Source organism: Vigna unguiculata, chromosome 6 (genome assembly GCF_004118075.2).
Source record: "Vigna unguiculata cultivar IT97K-499-35 chromosome 6, ASM411807v1, whole genome shotgun sequence".
NCBI classification, from domain to species: Eukaryota; Viridiplantae; Streptophyta; class Magnoliopsida; order Fabales; family Fabaceae; genus Vigna; species Vigna unguiculata.
Window position 1 is genome coordinate 26,544,848 of NC_040284.1, and position 14,487 is coordinate 26,559,334.

General features: G+C 29.9%; 2 protein-coding genes across 7 annotated transcripts in view; one reads left to right on the forward strand and one right to left on the reverse strand.

Annotated features, from left to right (window-relative positions):
• Positions 1 to 2,544, reverse strand: part of LOC114187026 (2-succinylbenzoate--CoA ligase, chloroplastic/peroxisomal) — a 6,717-nt gene extending 4,173 nt beyond the window's left edge. The window contains exons 1-4 of the mRNA XM_028075129.1: positions 2,297 to 2,544; positions 1,124 to 1,196; positions 366 to 531; positions 164 to 262 (exon numbers count right to left, since the gene is read on the reverse strand). Of these exons, the coding sequence (XP_027930930.1) occupies positions 164 to 262; positions 366 to 531; positions 1,124 to 1,196; positions 2,297 to 2,496 (538 nt within the window). The 5' untranslated portion in view covers positions 2,497 to 2,544. The remainder of the gene's footprint in view (positions 1 to 163; positions 263 to 365; positions 532 to 1,123; positions 1,197 to 2,296) is intronic.
• A 2,124-nt stretch (positions 2,545 to 4,668) lies between these two features.
• On the forward strand, positions 4,669 to 11,365 carry LOC114186624 (ADP-ribosylation factor GTPase-activating protein AGD12-like). 6 transcript variants are annotated; one of them, XM_028074582.1, is made up of 11 exons: positions 4,674 to 4,772; positions 4,849 to 4,955; positions 5,142 to 5,229; positions 5,956 to 6,054; positions 6,471 to 6,552; positions 6,907 to 6,982; positions 9,117 to 9,280; positions 9,531 to 9,657; positions 9,951 to 10,067; positions 10,190 to 10,285; positions 10,865 to 11,365. In XM_028074582.1, exons 4-11 carry the CDS (start codon positions 6,033 to 6,035, stop codon positions 11,144 to 11,146), a joined length of 966 nt encoding a protein of 321 aa, XP_027930383.1. In that variant the 5' UTR covers positions 4,674 to 4,772; positions 4,849 to 4,955; positions 5,142 to 5,229; positions 5,956 to 6,032; the 3' UTR covers positions 11,147 to 11,365. The 6 variants fall into 6 exon arrangements, with proteins under 6 accessions (XP_027930386.1, XP_027930383.1, XP_027930380.1 ...); XM_028074579.1 differs by lacking the exon at positions 5,142 to 5,229; XM_028074583.1 differs by lacking the exon at positions 4,674 to 4,772 and having other exon boundaries at positions 4,838 to 4,955.
• Positions 11,366 to 14,487: the final 3,122 nt, after the last annotated feature.

Here is a 14,487-nt window from a genome sequence, read left to right on the forward strand (position 1 = left end):
TCAACCTAACTTGCAGTTTGTTAGTGAGTTAGTTCATCCACATGTATACTTTCAGATAGCGCAGAAATGACTGCCTTCTTCTGTGGAAAGTTTCTTATCTATTTTCTTTTATGTAGACCACGATTAATTGGAGAGGAAAAGCATCTGAGTGAGAATCTTGAACCTGAAGTAAAGCATATTATGACAGTGCCTTCAGGTGCCCATGAGTAGTCAAATGGTTCAAGCTTTGCAGGATACCTCTTAATCATTTCTGGAGTGAACACTGCAAGGCAGTAAAATCAGTAAGTTATAAAGATCATTCAAGTGAAAAAAGGTTTAACATATATTTTTCACAATGGTGACTAAGCACCCAGTAATGTTCCTACCGTTCCACTTAGTAAAATCTAAGGAAGCGGAATCCAACAAAATATGCCACTTCAGAGATGGAATATCATTTTGCTGAAGTTTTGAGTACCATGTGGAACTGCTCTCGTCAGTCACTAGCAACACTGGCTTCACTGCAGCCAATGCTAATCTTGCCTCTTCAAAACTCTGCAGGAAAGAAAATTGTTTTAACGCATAACTTTATGATTGGTATATGAAACAGATTATGAGAGAAGAGGTTGCAGATAAAATAAGGGAAAAATAAATTTAGTTCTGATACTTTTAGTCAAATGTGGTCTGTCTCTACATTTTCTCATTGATGAATATAGTCCTCAAAATTTAAAATCATTTGAATTTTGTCCTTCTTAGTCCAAAAAAACATGGTGAATTATTTTGAACACAGGGCTAAATTCACATCTGATTTAAAGATTGAGGACCAGACTTCGCGATATGAAGTATAGGGACCGTGACCGTGTTTGACTGAAACTATGGAGACTAAAATCACACTTTTCCCAATAAGGGAAAATAGCAACCAGTACAAGGCTGAACGAAAACATATTAACTTTTAAGGTGAGCTAGTAATGAACGATAAGAAGTTGAGTTGAACATTGTTCTGAAATACCATATTGGCATAAAAATGGTTTCAAGATAATACCAAGTTTTTTTTCTTTTTCTCTTTTGGAAAAAAGTGAAAAAAAAAAGTTTAAGAATAGCACACAAGTCAAAACTAAGCAATAAAGTCTACAGAAAATTTACTCACCCATCTATAGTTCAGAGGAGCAGCTATTCCTCCAACAAATGCAATGGCTAATAGCCATTCCAGATACCTATCACTGAAATAAATAAAAAAACAAACTCTATCATCAACAAAAGTAAATTAGCAATAACTAGACATTTTATAGGATAGGATAACGTGTTTATAGATTATACAACAAAGACAAATCCTTATTGTTGTTGCAAGGGAATTACTGCCTCCTAGACCTCTTATAAGCCATAAGAAACAACATAAATAACAAATATAATAATTTAAATCACCTAGAATCTTTGCATCAACAAAGCAAAAACTGCAGGTAAAACAGTTCGTATTGTCTGCATTATCTTGCTCGAGTACATTCAGTTGTAAACGAGAAAAAGAAACAACACACCCTCATTGATTTTTTTTAAGGTTGTTTCATTTTTAAGTAAAATCTTATACCGGTCTCGTTAAATAAGTGGGCTCCTATTTGTTTCCAGGATCAACACGACAATTAATTTACAAGATAACGATGAAAAAAAAAATGTCAACAGAAGTTTGAAAAAATATATTTGGATCTGTAGACATTTCACAGTAGAAATTTATTGCATTGTTTGACCTTAATAAGGAAAAGCTAATGCCCATGTCATCATCATCTCTAATTCCCAACACAAACCACAAAGAGGGGGCCAAAGAGTCAAATTGAAACGAGAACAAAACAAAATCACAACCAGTGCTGTGCATTATTAGGAATACAAGTGTGATTTTAAGTTCCATATTTACCACCAGAAATGAAAAAATAGAGCACTATATGATAAAGATCCATAAATTTCTCCAATAATGGAACCCCTTCTTTAATCATAACATGCATGGTCCAAAACAAGAAACTATATAAAATTCTATTACGAATTGTAGTGTAACTTGGAAGTTCATATTAGATTGAATTAAGTAAGATGAACTATATACCATTAGAATTGTAACTTTCTAATTTGGAACTTTGTTTGAGGAAACTGACCGTAATTAATGATTAACCACTAACGCTAGCAGATGCAAAAATCAAATTAACACTAAGGAAAATGAGAGATTCTCCTAAAACAGTTGTAGAAATTCAAAACTGATACATTCTCATTCTTTGTACTTCTGAGGTAGTAAAAGAAATGGGAGAGAAAAACTAAAAGTGAGAGAGCAAAGAAAAGGTACCTATTGTAAGCAGAAATGGCAACCACGTGACCAGGTGCGAGTCCAAGGTGGAGTAGGCCTTGGGCCAGAGACAACACTTCCTCAACCAACTGTTGACCAGTTTTGCGGCGGTTTCCGGCGACAGTGACCGGAAAATGTCGCCGGAAGCCAAGCAAGCGGCTCAGACATTGGCAGATATGAGGATGAGAATAGTTAGCCATGAAAAATGTGTTATGTTTGAATTATGTTTGTATAGAAAACGTGTTTTCACGTGTAATGCACCTTTGTTCTTTCTTGTCTCCTCAAAAATTTCTGATATGCTTATCCTCAACATCACCATGTGTCACTTTTCCATTGGTACCTTCTAAATTTCCCTATTATCTATTCTTCGTATCATTAAGAACATTTCCGTGTAGAATTTTTTCATCACGATTTCTTATAACAAAAACATTATTTTATATGAATTATTCAAAACTAAATAGAAATATATATATATATTATGTTTTCTTTTCATACTTTCTAGAACATTGTTGAATATGTAGAGGAAGTTAGGGCTTATGCATGTAAGCATTTACTGATTTAAGGAAAAGTTTGGTTTTGTTTCTATAATTTTTATTTATTTTTAATTCTTACAAAGGCGCATGATGAATTGATAAGACCACATGATATCTATTTATTAATTTCATTTAACTCGGTGTTTCTCTAATAGTGGTTAACATAACAGTAAATGTACAAAAATATTAGTAATTTTAACTAATATTAATGAGCTTTTACTTTTGTGTTTGATTAAGTTGTTCTTAATATTAGTTTAGTTGCTATTTAGGTATAATTTTTAGTTTTAGACGTTTATTATAATTTAATTGGTTAAGAAAGTATTTGAAATTTTTTCCTTGTCTTTGAACTTGTCTATATTTTTCGGTCTTGTTGAACATTATTCGATCTTTCTTAATATTATTCAGTCTTGTCTAACATTTCTCGATTTAAGTTAATTTGACGTGTTACCCTAATCATTCTTGACTTCTGGAATTGTTCACTAAATTGACCCTAAATTTTTTATGAATATAAGAAAAATAATTTATTTTCTTTATCAGGACAATATTAGATCCCAAAATGTTTCTACAATGTCAAGATGATCGCGTGATATCTATTAATCAGTTTCATGATGCTAGAAAGTCTTCAATTCACGATCAATTATTGATCATGGTTTTAAAGGTTTGTTTACAACTACATTCAACACCTTGTTTTTGAGAAAGTAGTTAATTCATAAACAAATCAATATATAAATAGGATTTTTTTTGTGTTCACATCTTATAATATTAATTTTACCCTTTATAATATAATTATTTATTAATTTTTTAAAACTAACGGTTATTTTTATTTATTTTTTATAAAATTGTTTATCTTTTATTTTATTCATCAATAATAAATTTCTTTATCCATTTCACTTTATTTTTAATAAATATAAATTTATTGTATATATTAACTTAATGATATTGCACTATTATCACCTACTAACATACTATCATTCATATTTAAAAAATATGTACACACATACACGATATTACAATAAAAAATACAATTGATATAATTGATGCACAATCCAAATATGATTTTTTGGGATGGAATTTGTAGCGGCATCCTATGGGTTTTCTTGTTTGTTTAAAAATATTTTTATAAATATTTAATAAAAATGTCAATTTTAATAAAAATATCATCATAAGAATTATACAAGAAGTGAATTAAGAAGAGAGATAATATTGTTTCATTTTTATAAAATTTAGAACTAAATTGAAAATAAAAATAAATATAGAAACTAAATTAAATCATTTTGACACATCACAATTGTAGATGACACGTGTACAAATATAAAATCAAAAAATCAAAAATTTTAAACTGACACAATAATCAAATTGAATCATTTAAAAAATACAAGTATGAAACAAATAAAGAATGGAAAACTAATTTAATATCACTTTACAAATAATTTAACCCTAATTCAATTGGTTTGAATTAGTATACATACTCTCGCATTTGTGTGTACGTATTTTTTGAATATACGTGATATTATATTGATAATTGATGATAATGTAATATTTTTAAGTTAATATATAAAATCAAATTATATTTATTAAAACAAAATGAAATATATCAATGAAAAAATAAATATTAATAAAAAGAAAAAAAAAGTAAAAATAGAATTTTTAGAAAAATATCATAAACGTAACTGTTAATTTTCAAAAATATAATAAATTATTATATTTTAAAGAATAAAACTGATACGTGATACAAAAGATAAAAACTATATATATATTGTTATAGATTTAAAAGAAGACAATTTGTTTACCGATAGAAAAAGATAAACTTTTTTCCAAAAATATCAAAGTGGGGAATGATTGTGAGTTTCAGCTTTCCGCTTACAATAATTCTGTCAAATTATCGTGTCAGGGAGATGAGATACGACGCAGACAGAATTCATAAATGTTGACGACTTAGAAAGGTATTTGGTAATAAATTAAGTAAATATTTTTCATAGAACAAAATAAAATAAAATATATAATAAAGAGGTTTTGTAGTTGTCGTAGGGCAGTCCAATTCTGACATCCAAACTATCACCACCTTCCTCGCATCGCTCACGTTTGGTGGATTACAAGCTCACCCATTTCGATTCGTTTGTTTACTCGTAAGCTTCACTTGATCTCAAATCCGTGCTCACCAATTTTCTCCTTTTCTTTTTCTTCAATGTCTTTGATTTCCCGTGATAAGACTCGTTTGTTCCATGCAAATGTAGCGCCTCAAGATTTTTTTTTCTTCTTTTTTTCACTCTCCTGGAATCCATTCTTAATCGACAATTTTACCGAACTCCTAGGAGAATGCACCGATCGCGTCGTAAAGAAATCTGAAATCTACTATTGCTGATAAAAAAACTTATTGCTGAGAACCAAAAAAACATTGTGGTAGGTAGGGTTCAATGTTCATCTTTTTCCCCTTTGATTATTAAGGGATTTCGCATCGCTTGTATAATGATATGGAGGATGCTCCAAAATCTTTTTTTTTTGTCTGTCTTGTGAGGAGGAGCGATTATTGAAGTTGGTGCTTTTGGTATTCTAGTTTTTCTTTTCTACTTCAAAGAGCGATGCTTGGTATGTGTTTGTTTGTGTGTTATGCTACTATCTGTAGACCTTGTATATAACCGGTGAGAAAAAAAAAGTGTGGATGTTTGTAAAAGACTTCAAAAAACCGAGTTCTGATTGTGTGATCACCTCTCTTTTCTTCAGTTGTATAAGTCTTTGGGTTGCCTTCTCTTCGGAGTATAACTGGACTACTTTTTCTTCGTAACTATTTTATTTATCATGTGATTATCTAAATCTTATTTTCTTCCTGTGGTGTAAGACTGAATGTAGAGGACATGTTTTGCAACTGGATGAATACGACTTGGTTCTGTAGGTTCTTCTGTGTTGTTTTCCTACCAATGTTCTTTTGGTGGTGTTCTTCAATTAGAATTAGAGTTTATTGCATGATTATTGAGATGAAACTTCATTTTTTATTAGGCAGCGGTACCAAAAGGCTAAACCACCTAGAGTATTCAAGTTTTTGTCCTTACGGTTTTATTGAGTTTTCAGTTTGTTGGCTCAATTTGGAATTGAAAAACTTAAAACAGATTTTATTTTCTACCTTTACAGGTTGTTTTGCTTGACTATTGTAGAGGTTGCAGCCTTGATGATTGTGGGCTTTAGGCTTGTCAATAAATAACAGCCGAATGGAACATGGAAGACCTGCAAGTAATCTTATGAAATTTAATGTGGCATACTTTATCAGTAAATATTCTCTATGACTTGGGAATTTAGGGTTTGGAGGGAAAGGAGGGTATACCTTCATTTTTTAAATGGAGAAAGTTGTTAAACATTTATGAAAGATGAGCGGGGATGATTGCAAAATGACTTATAATATCTTGTTTTACTCCTTTTTTTTTTATAAAAAAAAGATATCTCATAGAGTACTTACTTAAAACAGTAAGTATACCCTCCCTTCCCTAGCCCCCAAGTCCTCTATCCAAACATGGCCTTAAAAAATTGAACATATCTGTAAAAGCTTTAAGGTTCTTTAGAATGCCTATGAAGTGTATTTGGGGGACATTGCAGAGCTATTATAACTTATTTTTTCTTGAGAAGTTGAATGATTGGAACGTCTTTTACAGGTAGAAAAAAATTGAGAGATTTATTGCTTAAAAAAGAAAATCGTTGTTGTGCTGATTGTAATGCTCCAGATCCTAAATGGGCGTAAGTGTTGCTTTTATTCCCTCATTTGTTTATGTTAATTAGCATTATCATACTTGTTTTGGCAAACTGATCGTGAATATGACATAGTTAAGATTGAAAATATGAGAAAAAGTGCTTAAGAGATTCATTGTCTCTCAACTAATTTTTTTTATTTATAGAAAAAATTACACAAGGAGTATATAGGTAATTGGTGCTAACTACTTTAAATACCTATTCTAACAACTACCTATATTTAATACATATTCCAACAGACGTAAAGTTGTAGGAAGCTAAGTGCTTGTAAAATAAATTAAAGAATTCCTCATGAATATCACTCTTTCAATTGTCAATTTACTTTTGATAACTGCTTTTCAGGTCTGCCAACATTGGAGTTTTTATATGCTTAAAATGTTGTGGTGTGCACAGAAGCCTCGGTACTCATATATCAAAGGTAAACCATTCACCATCATTCTTAGGTTGTGTCATTGTTATGGAATTGATGTCTGGATCTTAGAATTACTTTTTCATCTCGTGCCAAATATTAAATTTGATTTTTGTATTGAGTATCTTCTCCTTTTTGTCTTCAACAAATTTAAAGGCTGATAATTCGTATCTTGGGGTTGTTATTTTTCAAGAACCTGTGTGCTATAACTTTGATGTGATATGAAGTTCTCGTCAAGATAAATAAGCTAGCTTTTAGCTTATTTGACTAAAATAATTTGTTTAGTAAACTAGCTTGTTGCATTAACTTGTGGGGATTTTTTGAAATGCTAGCTCATCTAGCGATTGATCTTACAAGCTCCCACTTCTCTTTTGTTCTCAGTTTCACCCTCACTATCTTATTATAATTCCTCCTTCACTCTTCTCGTTAGAAAATCCTTAACCCACTCTCAAACGTCATGAAAGATTGAGAGCATTTGGATGCTTGTAACTTGTATGTCTAAACTATAGAATCAATGGTCAAGGTTAATCTTTTTGCTTTTCAAGGTTTCTAATGTGACAAAGCATATAGTGATGTACTTCAATGACTTCAATGGTGTATTACCTCTTAAATATAGCTTGGTAATGTGTGTTCATATGTGAGAGTTGTTAGGTGGATTAGAGGTGGTTTAAGGCATCTTAGGAGAAGGCCGGGTTGTCTTAAGGGCTGTCAATGGAAAGACACGTATTGTGGCAGAGGTACTCACCTGATGGCCACGGTGAGGTGCATATTGGCAACACATATCTCAACAATGTCAATTGCTTGCCGTGTTGAACACATACTTCAGAACAATACATTGTAATTTTGGAGAGTCAGATATGGCTCTGGGATTAAGCCTTTCTAGGGGGTCCGTTCTGGATTAATTAACTTATCAACTTCTTGTTTTCTTTCTTTTAGTTAACTTTAGGCTTTCAGCTAAATTTTCAATTTTCAATTAATTTATATGCTAGTTTTGTCAAATACACTCATGGAGAGAAAAGAATCGGCTTTTTGTATTGTTTGTATTTCAGTTCAAGATTCAGAAGACATGTTTCTTTGCAATGAATTGTACTTGGACTGAATGTGTTAGATACATATGACAGTTGGACATTGGTAATGAAAAATGATATCTGAGTTAAAAAACATCGCCATGCTTCTTCCCTCGTGTCAACTCTATTTCCATTTTAATGTATTCATGAAAATTTTTACTAACCATGTGTTAGGATCCTCTTTTCAGAATTTAAAATGTTAAATTCAGAAATGGCAAAGACATATTTACAACTCTCGGAGTCTCAGTTAAAAAAGATGCAAACTAACCAGTGTGGCCAAAGTCATTGAATTGGATTCAGTACCAAGAGTATGCTGAACGTTTTGAGAAAATTACTAAATTCATGAGTTGTGTCAATTGCACGTCAGTTTCACCCTACGTTTTCATTTTTGTTGTTGAAGGTTGTTTCTACACAAGCATGAATAAGACTAGACTGAAAGGTTTATGTTCTGTAAGGAACCTTCGCTATACTATATATGAAGAGTAACTTAATTTTGTTCTGAAAGATGAATACAAAGTTTATACAATAGTGACCTCGCATACCCATGGGTACCAATCCCCAGAGCTAAGCTTCTTCAGAGGAAATGTCCTCTGTTTATTTTCAAGAAATAACATCTGGAAACTAAGCTGACATGGTAACGGAACTGAATAACAGCAAAAAGATAAACCTAATGATTGCAACAACCCTATCCTAATTAATCCTCCTTGTTAACACATACTGAACTGGTTTTTTCTTCTGCTCCTTGTTCCTATATTTTCTCATGTACACTCCAAATGTGGGGCTTATCATTCTGAGTTAGGGGTCTTGCATGTTCAGGATGAGTTTTCAACATTAAACAACCTTAAAGTTTGGCATGAAGTCAAGCAATCAAATCCTTAGATTTTAGCAAATTGACTGATTATTGTGTTCTGACCTAGTTTTTTTCCGTGGGCTGTCTATCAATGATGGAGATCCAACTTTTCTTCTCGCTTACCTTTTTTGAAGACGATCTTAAGTTGACTCATACCAATCTAGTTAAGAGTGGTGTGTATGAGTGCTGAACTCATTTTGTCTGACAGCATAGTTTTTATTCTCAGGTTTTGTCTGTGGCATTGGATGACTGGTCAGAGGATGAAATAGATGCAATGATAGAGGTTGGGGGAAATGCTTCTGCTAATTCAATATATGAAGCTAATATTCCTGAAGGAGTTACAAAACCCGGACCAGATGCTGATCATGAGCAGCGTTCGAACTTCATAAGGTTAGATTTGTTTTCATATACACAATGCACTGTATGTATTCCGTTCTTAGCTTCTTTGATTCATTTTGAAAGTTTTATTAGCACCATGAAGTAGGTAATGCTAAAGGCTATTGATTCTCACTCTGATATTTGTTTGACCTTTTGCATCATGGCTTATTTTCTTGATTTTCTGCTCTGGTTTCAACGAGTTTAGTGAGTGAATTCATTAATAAATTGACTTCTTTTTTATTTGTGACCATTGGAACTACAGGTCAAAATATGAATTTCAAGAATTTCTGAAACCGAGTTTGCGCATTATATCTGGAAAAGGCAGTCTAGAATCAAGTTCTACAAAAAGTGCTAAGGATAGTTTTAGAAGTACTAGTACAGAGAGAAAGGTAACTTCATGTTATGTGTTAGTTCTTCAGATTATCTGACTACTTTTATGTAGTGGAGGGAGAAATATAGGGACCAATTTTGGATAAATTATCGTTTTGTTTGTAAAATAATTTTTTATTTAATTGAGGTGTTGTTGGACCAGATGAAAAAGCCTTTCTAACAAAAAATAGTTAATATAGATGAGATGAAGCATGCTGCATTATCCAACTTTACTAGTTTCACGGCGTTGGCAATGCAGTTATCCTCACGAGTGATTTCCTTATAATGTGACTAATATTGGTGTCAAAAACAGGAAGGTATGGTAGAATTTATTGGACTGTTGAAAGTGAAAGTGATTAAAGGCACAAATTTAGCTATCAGGGATATAAAGTCAAGTGATCCGTATGTCATTTTGAGCCTTGGCCAGCAGGTTGGTGTAACTTAATGATCTTGGGATACTGTTGCTCCGTATCTTCTATTTATAGTTGTAAAATCATAGAGTTATAATTTTCTTTCTGAAACTAATTTGCTGCTATATCTTAATGCCCATAGACTGTCCAGACATCTGTAGTGAGTAGTAACTTGAATCCAGTCTGGAATGAGGAATACATGCTGTCTGTTCCAGAGGATTATGGACAGATGAAATTGGTATGTTAGAATTTTGATGTTGTGAAAAGCAGACTCTATTTTATGTGTGTTTTATCATATATAGCCACATGCTTAAATAAAATGAGCTCCTCATTCCTCAGCTTCCAACACCTTTTAACTTGCAAAACAAGTTACTTGTATTGCTTGCAACATAATCCCAATCAAATTTACCTTCTCTTGCATCCTTTCTCTCTGTTGGAAATTAAACAGTTCTATTCCGAATACAATTTGTAATATACCTATTTGAAGCAAAACTTTTAATTTATGATGAAAATGAATTATAAAGTTACATAAACATTATCCAAGTCTAGACATTCTTCATTTACCTGGTTTCAGTTACATAAACATTAATTATTACTTCAAGCACCACTGGAAGTTTTTCTTCCTCTTCCCCTCAAAACTCTTAAACTAATAAAGACATCTGTTGTGGTTGATGAATGTCTAGTATCTATTTGATGTTCAGATGTTTATATATACATATGTTGCATCTTGCTTTATGTGTTGCTCTTTCGACGTGAGAATATAACTGATTTTTGGTTTGAAAACATGACTCTATGATATCAACTGGCTGTGCTGCAGAAAGTATTTGATCATGACACATTTTCCGCTGATGATATTATGGGAGAAGCAGACATTGATCTTCAGTCTCTGATAACATCTGCTATGGCATTTGGAGATGCTGGAATGTTTGGCGATATGCAGATAGGAAAATGGTTAAAATCCGATGACAATGCACTTATTGAGGATAGCACAGTCCATATTACTGAGGGTAAGGTTAAACAAATGATGTCACTAAAGCTCCAGAATGTTGAATCTGGAGAATTAGATCTTGAACTCGAGTGGATTCCTCTTGATCAATAGGGACTTGATTGCTGTTAGCCTATGTATTCTCTTGAACAAATGTCTGTAATTTTTTCTCTTCACCTTTTCATCCATCATCCTAGAGGAACAAATAAATCTGTAATTTTCCTATTTAGTTTGTCTCTTAAATTATTTGTCCAAATAATTAGTAATTTTTCTTCAAAAAAAAAAAAAAGAAAACCCCTTTTTTGTAGGGGAGAGGTAGTGGGACAGAAAACATATACTTTTGCTAACGAGTAATGTTTACCTTTTTTGTGCGCAAATGCCAGTTACTTTGCATACATGCCTTGTTGATGAACTATTAGAAATTAATAGTTTTCTTCTTTTTTTTTTCTTAAGAATTAATCTAAAATTTTCATTGCACTGATTTCTTCGTACAGAATACTCTTAATTAAATTCATTTCTTTTAAAGCAATATGTAGCTGACAGACTACTTTGATTTTAAGTGTTTGTAAGTATTTAATTGATACTGCGGTTGGTTTTTGAAAAAAATATACATTTAAGAACTGTTATTGTTCAGATTATTCTATTTTATTAATCTTATGACTTGGTTATTGTTTAAAATAACTAGATTCTTTATTCTCTTTTTCATCTGTTTCTCACTTAGGACTTGTTTGATTGAAAAAATAAAATGAAAACCAACTTTTAAATGTACAGTAGTTGATATAATTATCATTCTCTCTCTCTCTCTCTCTCTCTCTCTCTCTATATATATATATATATATATATATATATATATATATATATATATATATATATTTTGAGGAAAACCTCTCCAACAAAAAACAGTAATTATAACCCATTTATATATCAAACATGTAAAAGATTAAAGATATGTAGATTACCATTTTAATTTTTTTTTTTAAAAGGAAAAATCAGATGGGGTGGCACAAAAATCTTGATAAATAAATATGTAATATAACTATTCTTTTTAGTATTATTATATGAGTATTTATTGGGTTAGGTTATCCAATGATCTAATATAACAAATTAATTAGGTTGAGTTTCTTTTCTGAGTCAAATTTCTTTTCAATATGACTTAAATGACGAATTTTTGTCTGTTGCATTCGATCAGAATTATTAAATAATAAAGATATTATTATTATTATTATTATTATTCATTTTATTTTATTATTCTATTAATTAAGTATAATTTTAAAATATTAAATTATTCAATTGTTTTCATATTAAACAATATAGCATGTGTTTTAAAAAGTTCTAAAAAATATTTTCAAATACAATTTTGACAAAAATAAAATTAAAACTTGTGACACAATTCATTCCAGTGAAATCAAATATGAATTAGTTAGATTTAGTAAAAAAAGAATAACAGAAATTTAACCTAACTTAATCTCTAATTTTTTTTTTATTAAATTTATTAGGTTGAACGATATGATTGTTCAAACTCTATTCATCTTATGCAAGCCATTTACATATTAATTATAAATGATAACATCATAATAATAAAAGTGAGGGTAGGAGGGAATACATGCTATATATTGGACCATCATGTTTTCATGAGTCACAAATTTACATGCTAATCTTTTTTCCACTTTCAGCAATTTTTCTTATTTAAACTTACTTCATAAAAATATCGCTCTAACTTTTTCCTATTCTAAATAATTGATTCTCTTTCACACTTCTACTCTCTTTTTTTATTTATCCCATAGCAATAACGAATGTTCTAACTCAGTTTAATCTTGTTTTCATCAAATAATCATTTAATTAATCGTAAAAATTGTAAATTATTTAATATAAAATCTGAACTGTATTAAATAAATATTTACGATTTAATTTGAACTAGTCTTTTGCTATTATAAAATTATAAACTATTTTTTTACAAATTTTTTTTGAAAGATTTTCTTCCAAACAATTGTTAAAACATTTCATAATAGAAAATTATCAAATACAATATATGATATGATATGTTAAAAAATTTGAAGTTATATTTTGTATTGATCTATGTAAGACACTGCAATTTGTGACTAGGGATGGCAACGGGGCGGGGCGGGGACGGGTTTCACTATCCCATACCCATCCCCGTAAAAAAAGTTCATCCCCATCCCCATACCCAAACCCAACGGGTATCAAACTTTTATCCCATCCCCATCCCCACCGGGTAACGGGTATAATCTTGTACCCATACCCGTACCCGTTTTCTTACTACTTTAATATTAATTTTAATTAATTTTTATAAAATAATAAAAAATTACGGTAAAAGAAACATAATATTATCAAATATTCAATATTAGGAGTATGGTTATTTTTTCGATATCAAACACTTTGAAATAAATTATAATTGTTTACATTTTATATTAGAATACCAAATAAAATTTAATGAGAACCAAAACATTTATTAAATTTGCAAACATTAATGAAACCTAGTTGATAAATTTTAAAAATATTTTTAAAAAAATATAAAAGGAAAAAAAAATCTTAAAAAAATATAAAGGGAAAAAAATATTTAAATTAAAATATATTATAAATGTTTGTTTACTTCAGTTTTTTAAATTATAATGAATCTATTTTTTATACACTAATAAAAGTTATAATACATCACTTGATTAAAATAACGCAAAGAACAAATAATAAATATAATAATAAAATTTTAACATAAATCTTGTATCTTTTAAAACACATGTTGAATGGTGGTAAATAAATATTCATGGCAATTACATTAAATTTTTATATTGTAGTAAATAAAAATTATTTATACAATTATAGTGAAAAAATTAAAGTATGATTGTAATGAGTTAGAAAATAAAAAATAATTAGATAAAATTTATCGAAATAGTATTCTATATGATGAAAATAAACAAAAAATAAAAATATAAAAAAATTAACAAATGTGTGTCTTATAAATAATTTGGAGACTATTGGAAGGAATCACACAAATGAAAACAAATATATAATTAAAGGTATGAAAAGATGAAAAATATCTTAGAGATCTAAGAAAACTTTTCAAATATCAACATATATACTCCATGTTTGATAAAAAAAATGACGCAAAGAACAAATAATAAACATAATAAAATTTTATCATAGATCTGGTATCTTTTAAACTCTAATATATGTTGGATGATGATAAAAAAATATTCATGACAATTACATTAAATTTTTATATTGTAGTAAATAAAAATTATTTATACAATTATATTGAAAATATTAAAGTATGATTGTACTGAGTTAGAAAATAAAAAATAATTAGATAAAATTTATCGAAATAGTATTCTATATGATGAAAATAAACAAAAATAAAAATATTAAAAAAATTAACAAATGTGTGTCTTATAAATAATTTGGAGATTATTGGAAGGAATTGCACAAAGAAAAACAAATGT

Bases quoted from the DNA above. Each gene is read 5' to 3' on its own strand.
- LOC114186624 (XM_028074582.1), top strand. From the start codon at position 6,033: ATGGAACATGGAAGACCTGCAA. The intron at 6,055-6,470 runs GTAATCTTATGA...CGTCTTTTACAG, and splicing joins GGAACATGGAAGACCTGCAA to GTAGAAAAAAATTGAGAGAT. The intron at 6,983-9,116 runs GTAAACCATTCA...TTTTATTCTCAG, and splicing joins TCGGTACTCATATATCAAAG to GTTTTGTCTGTGGCATTGGA.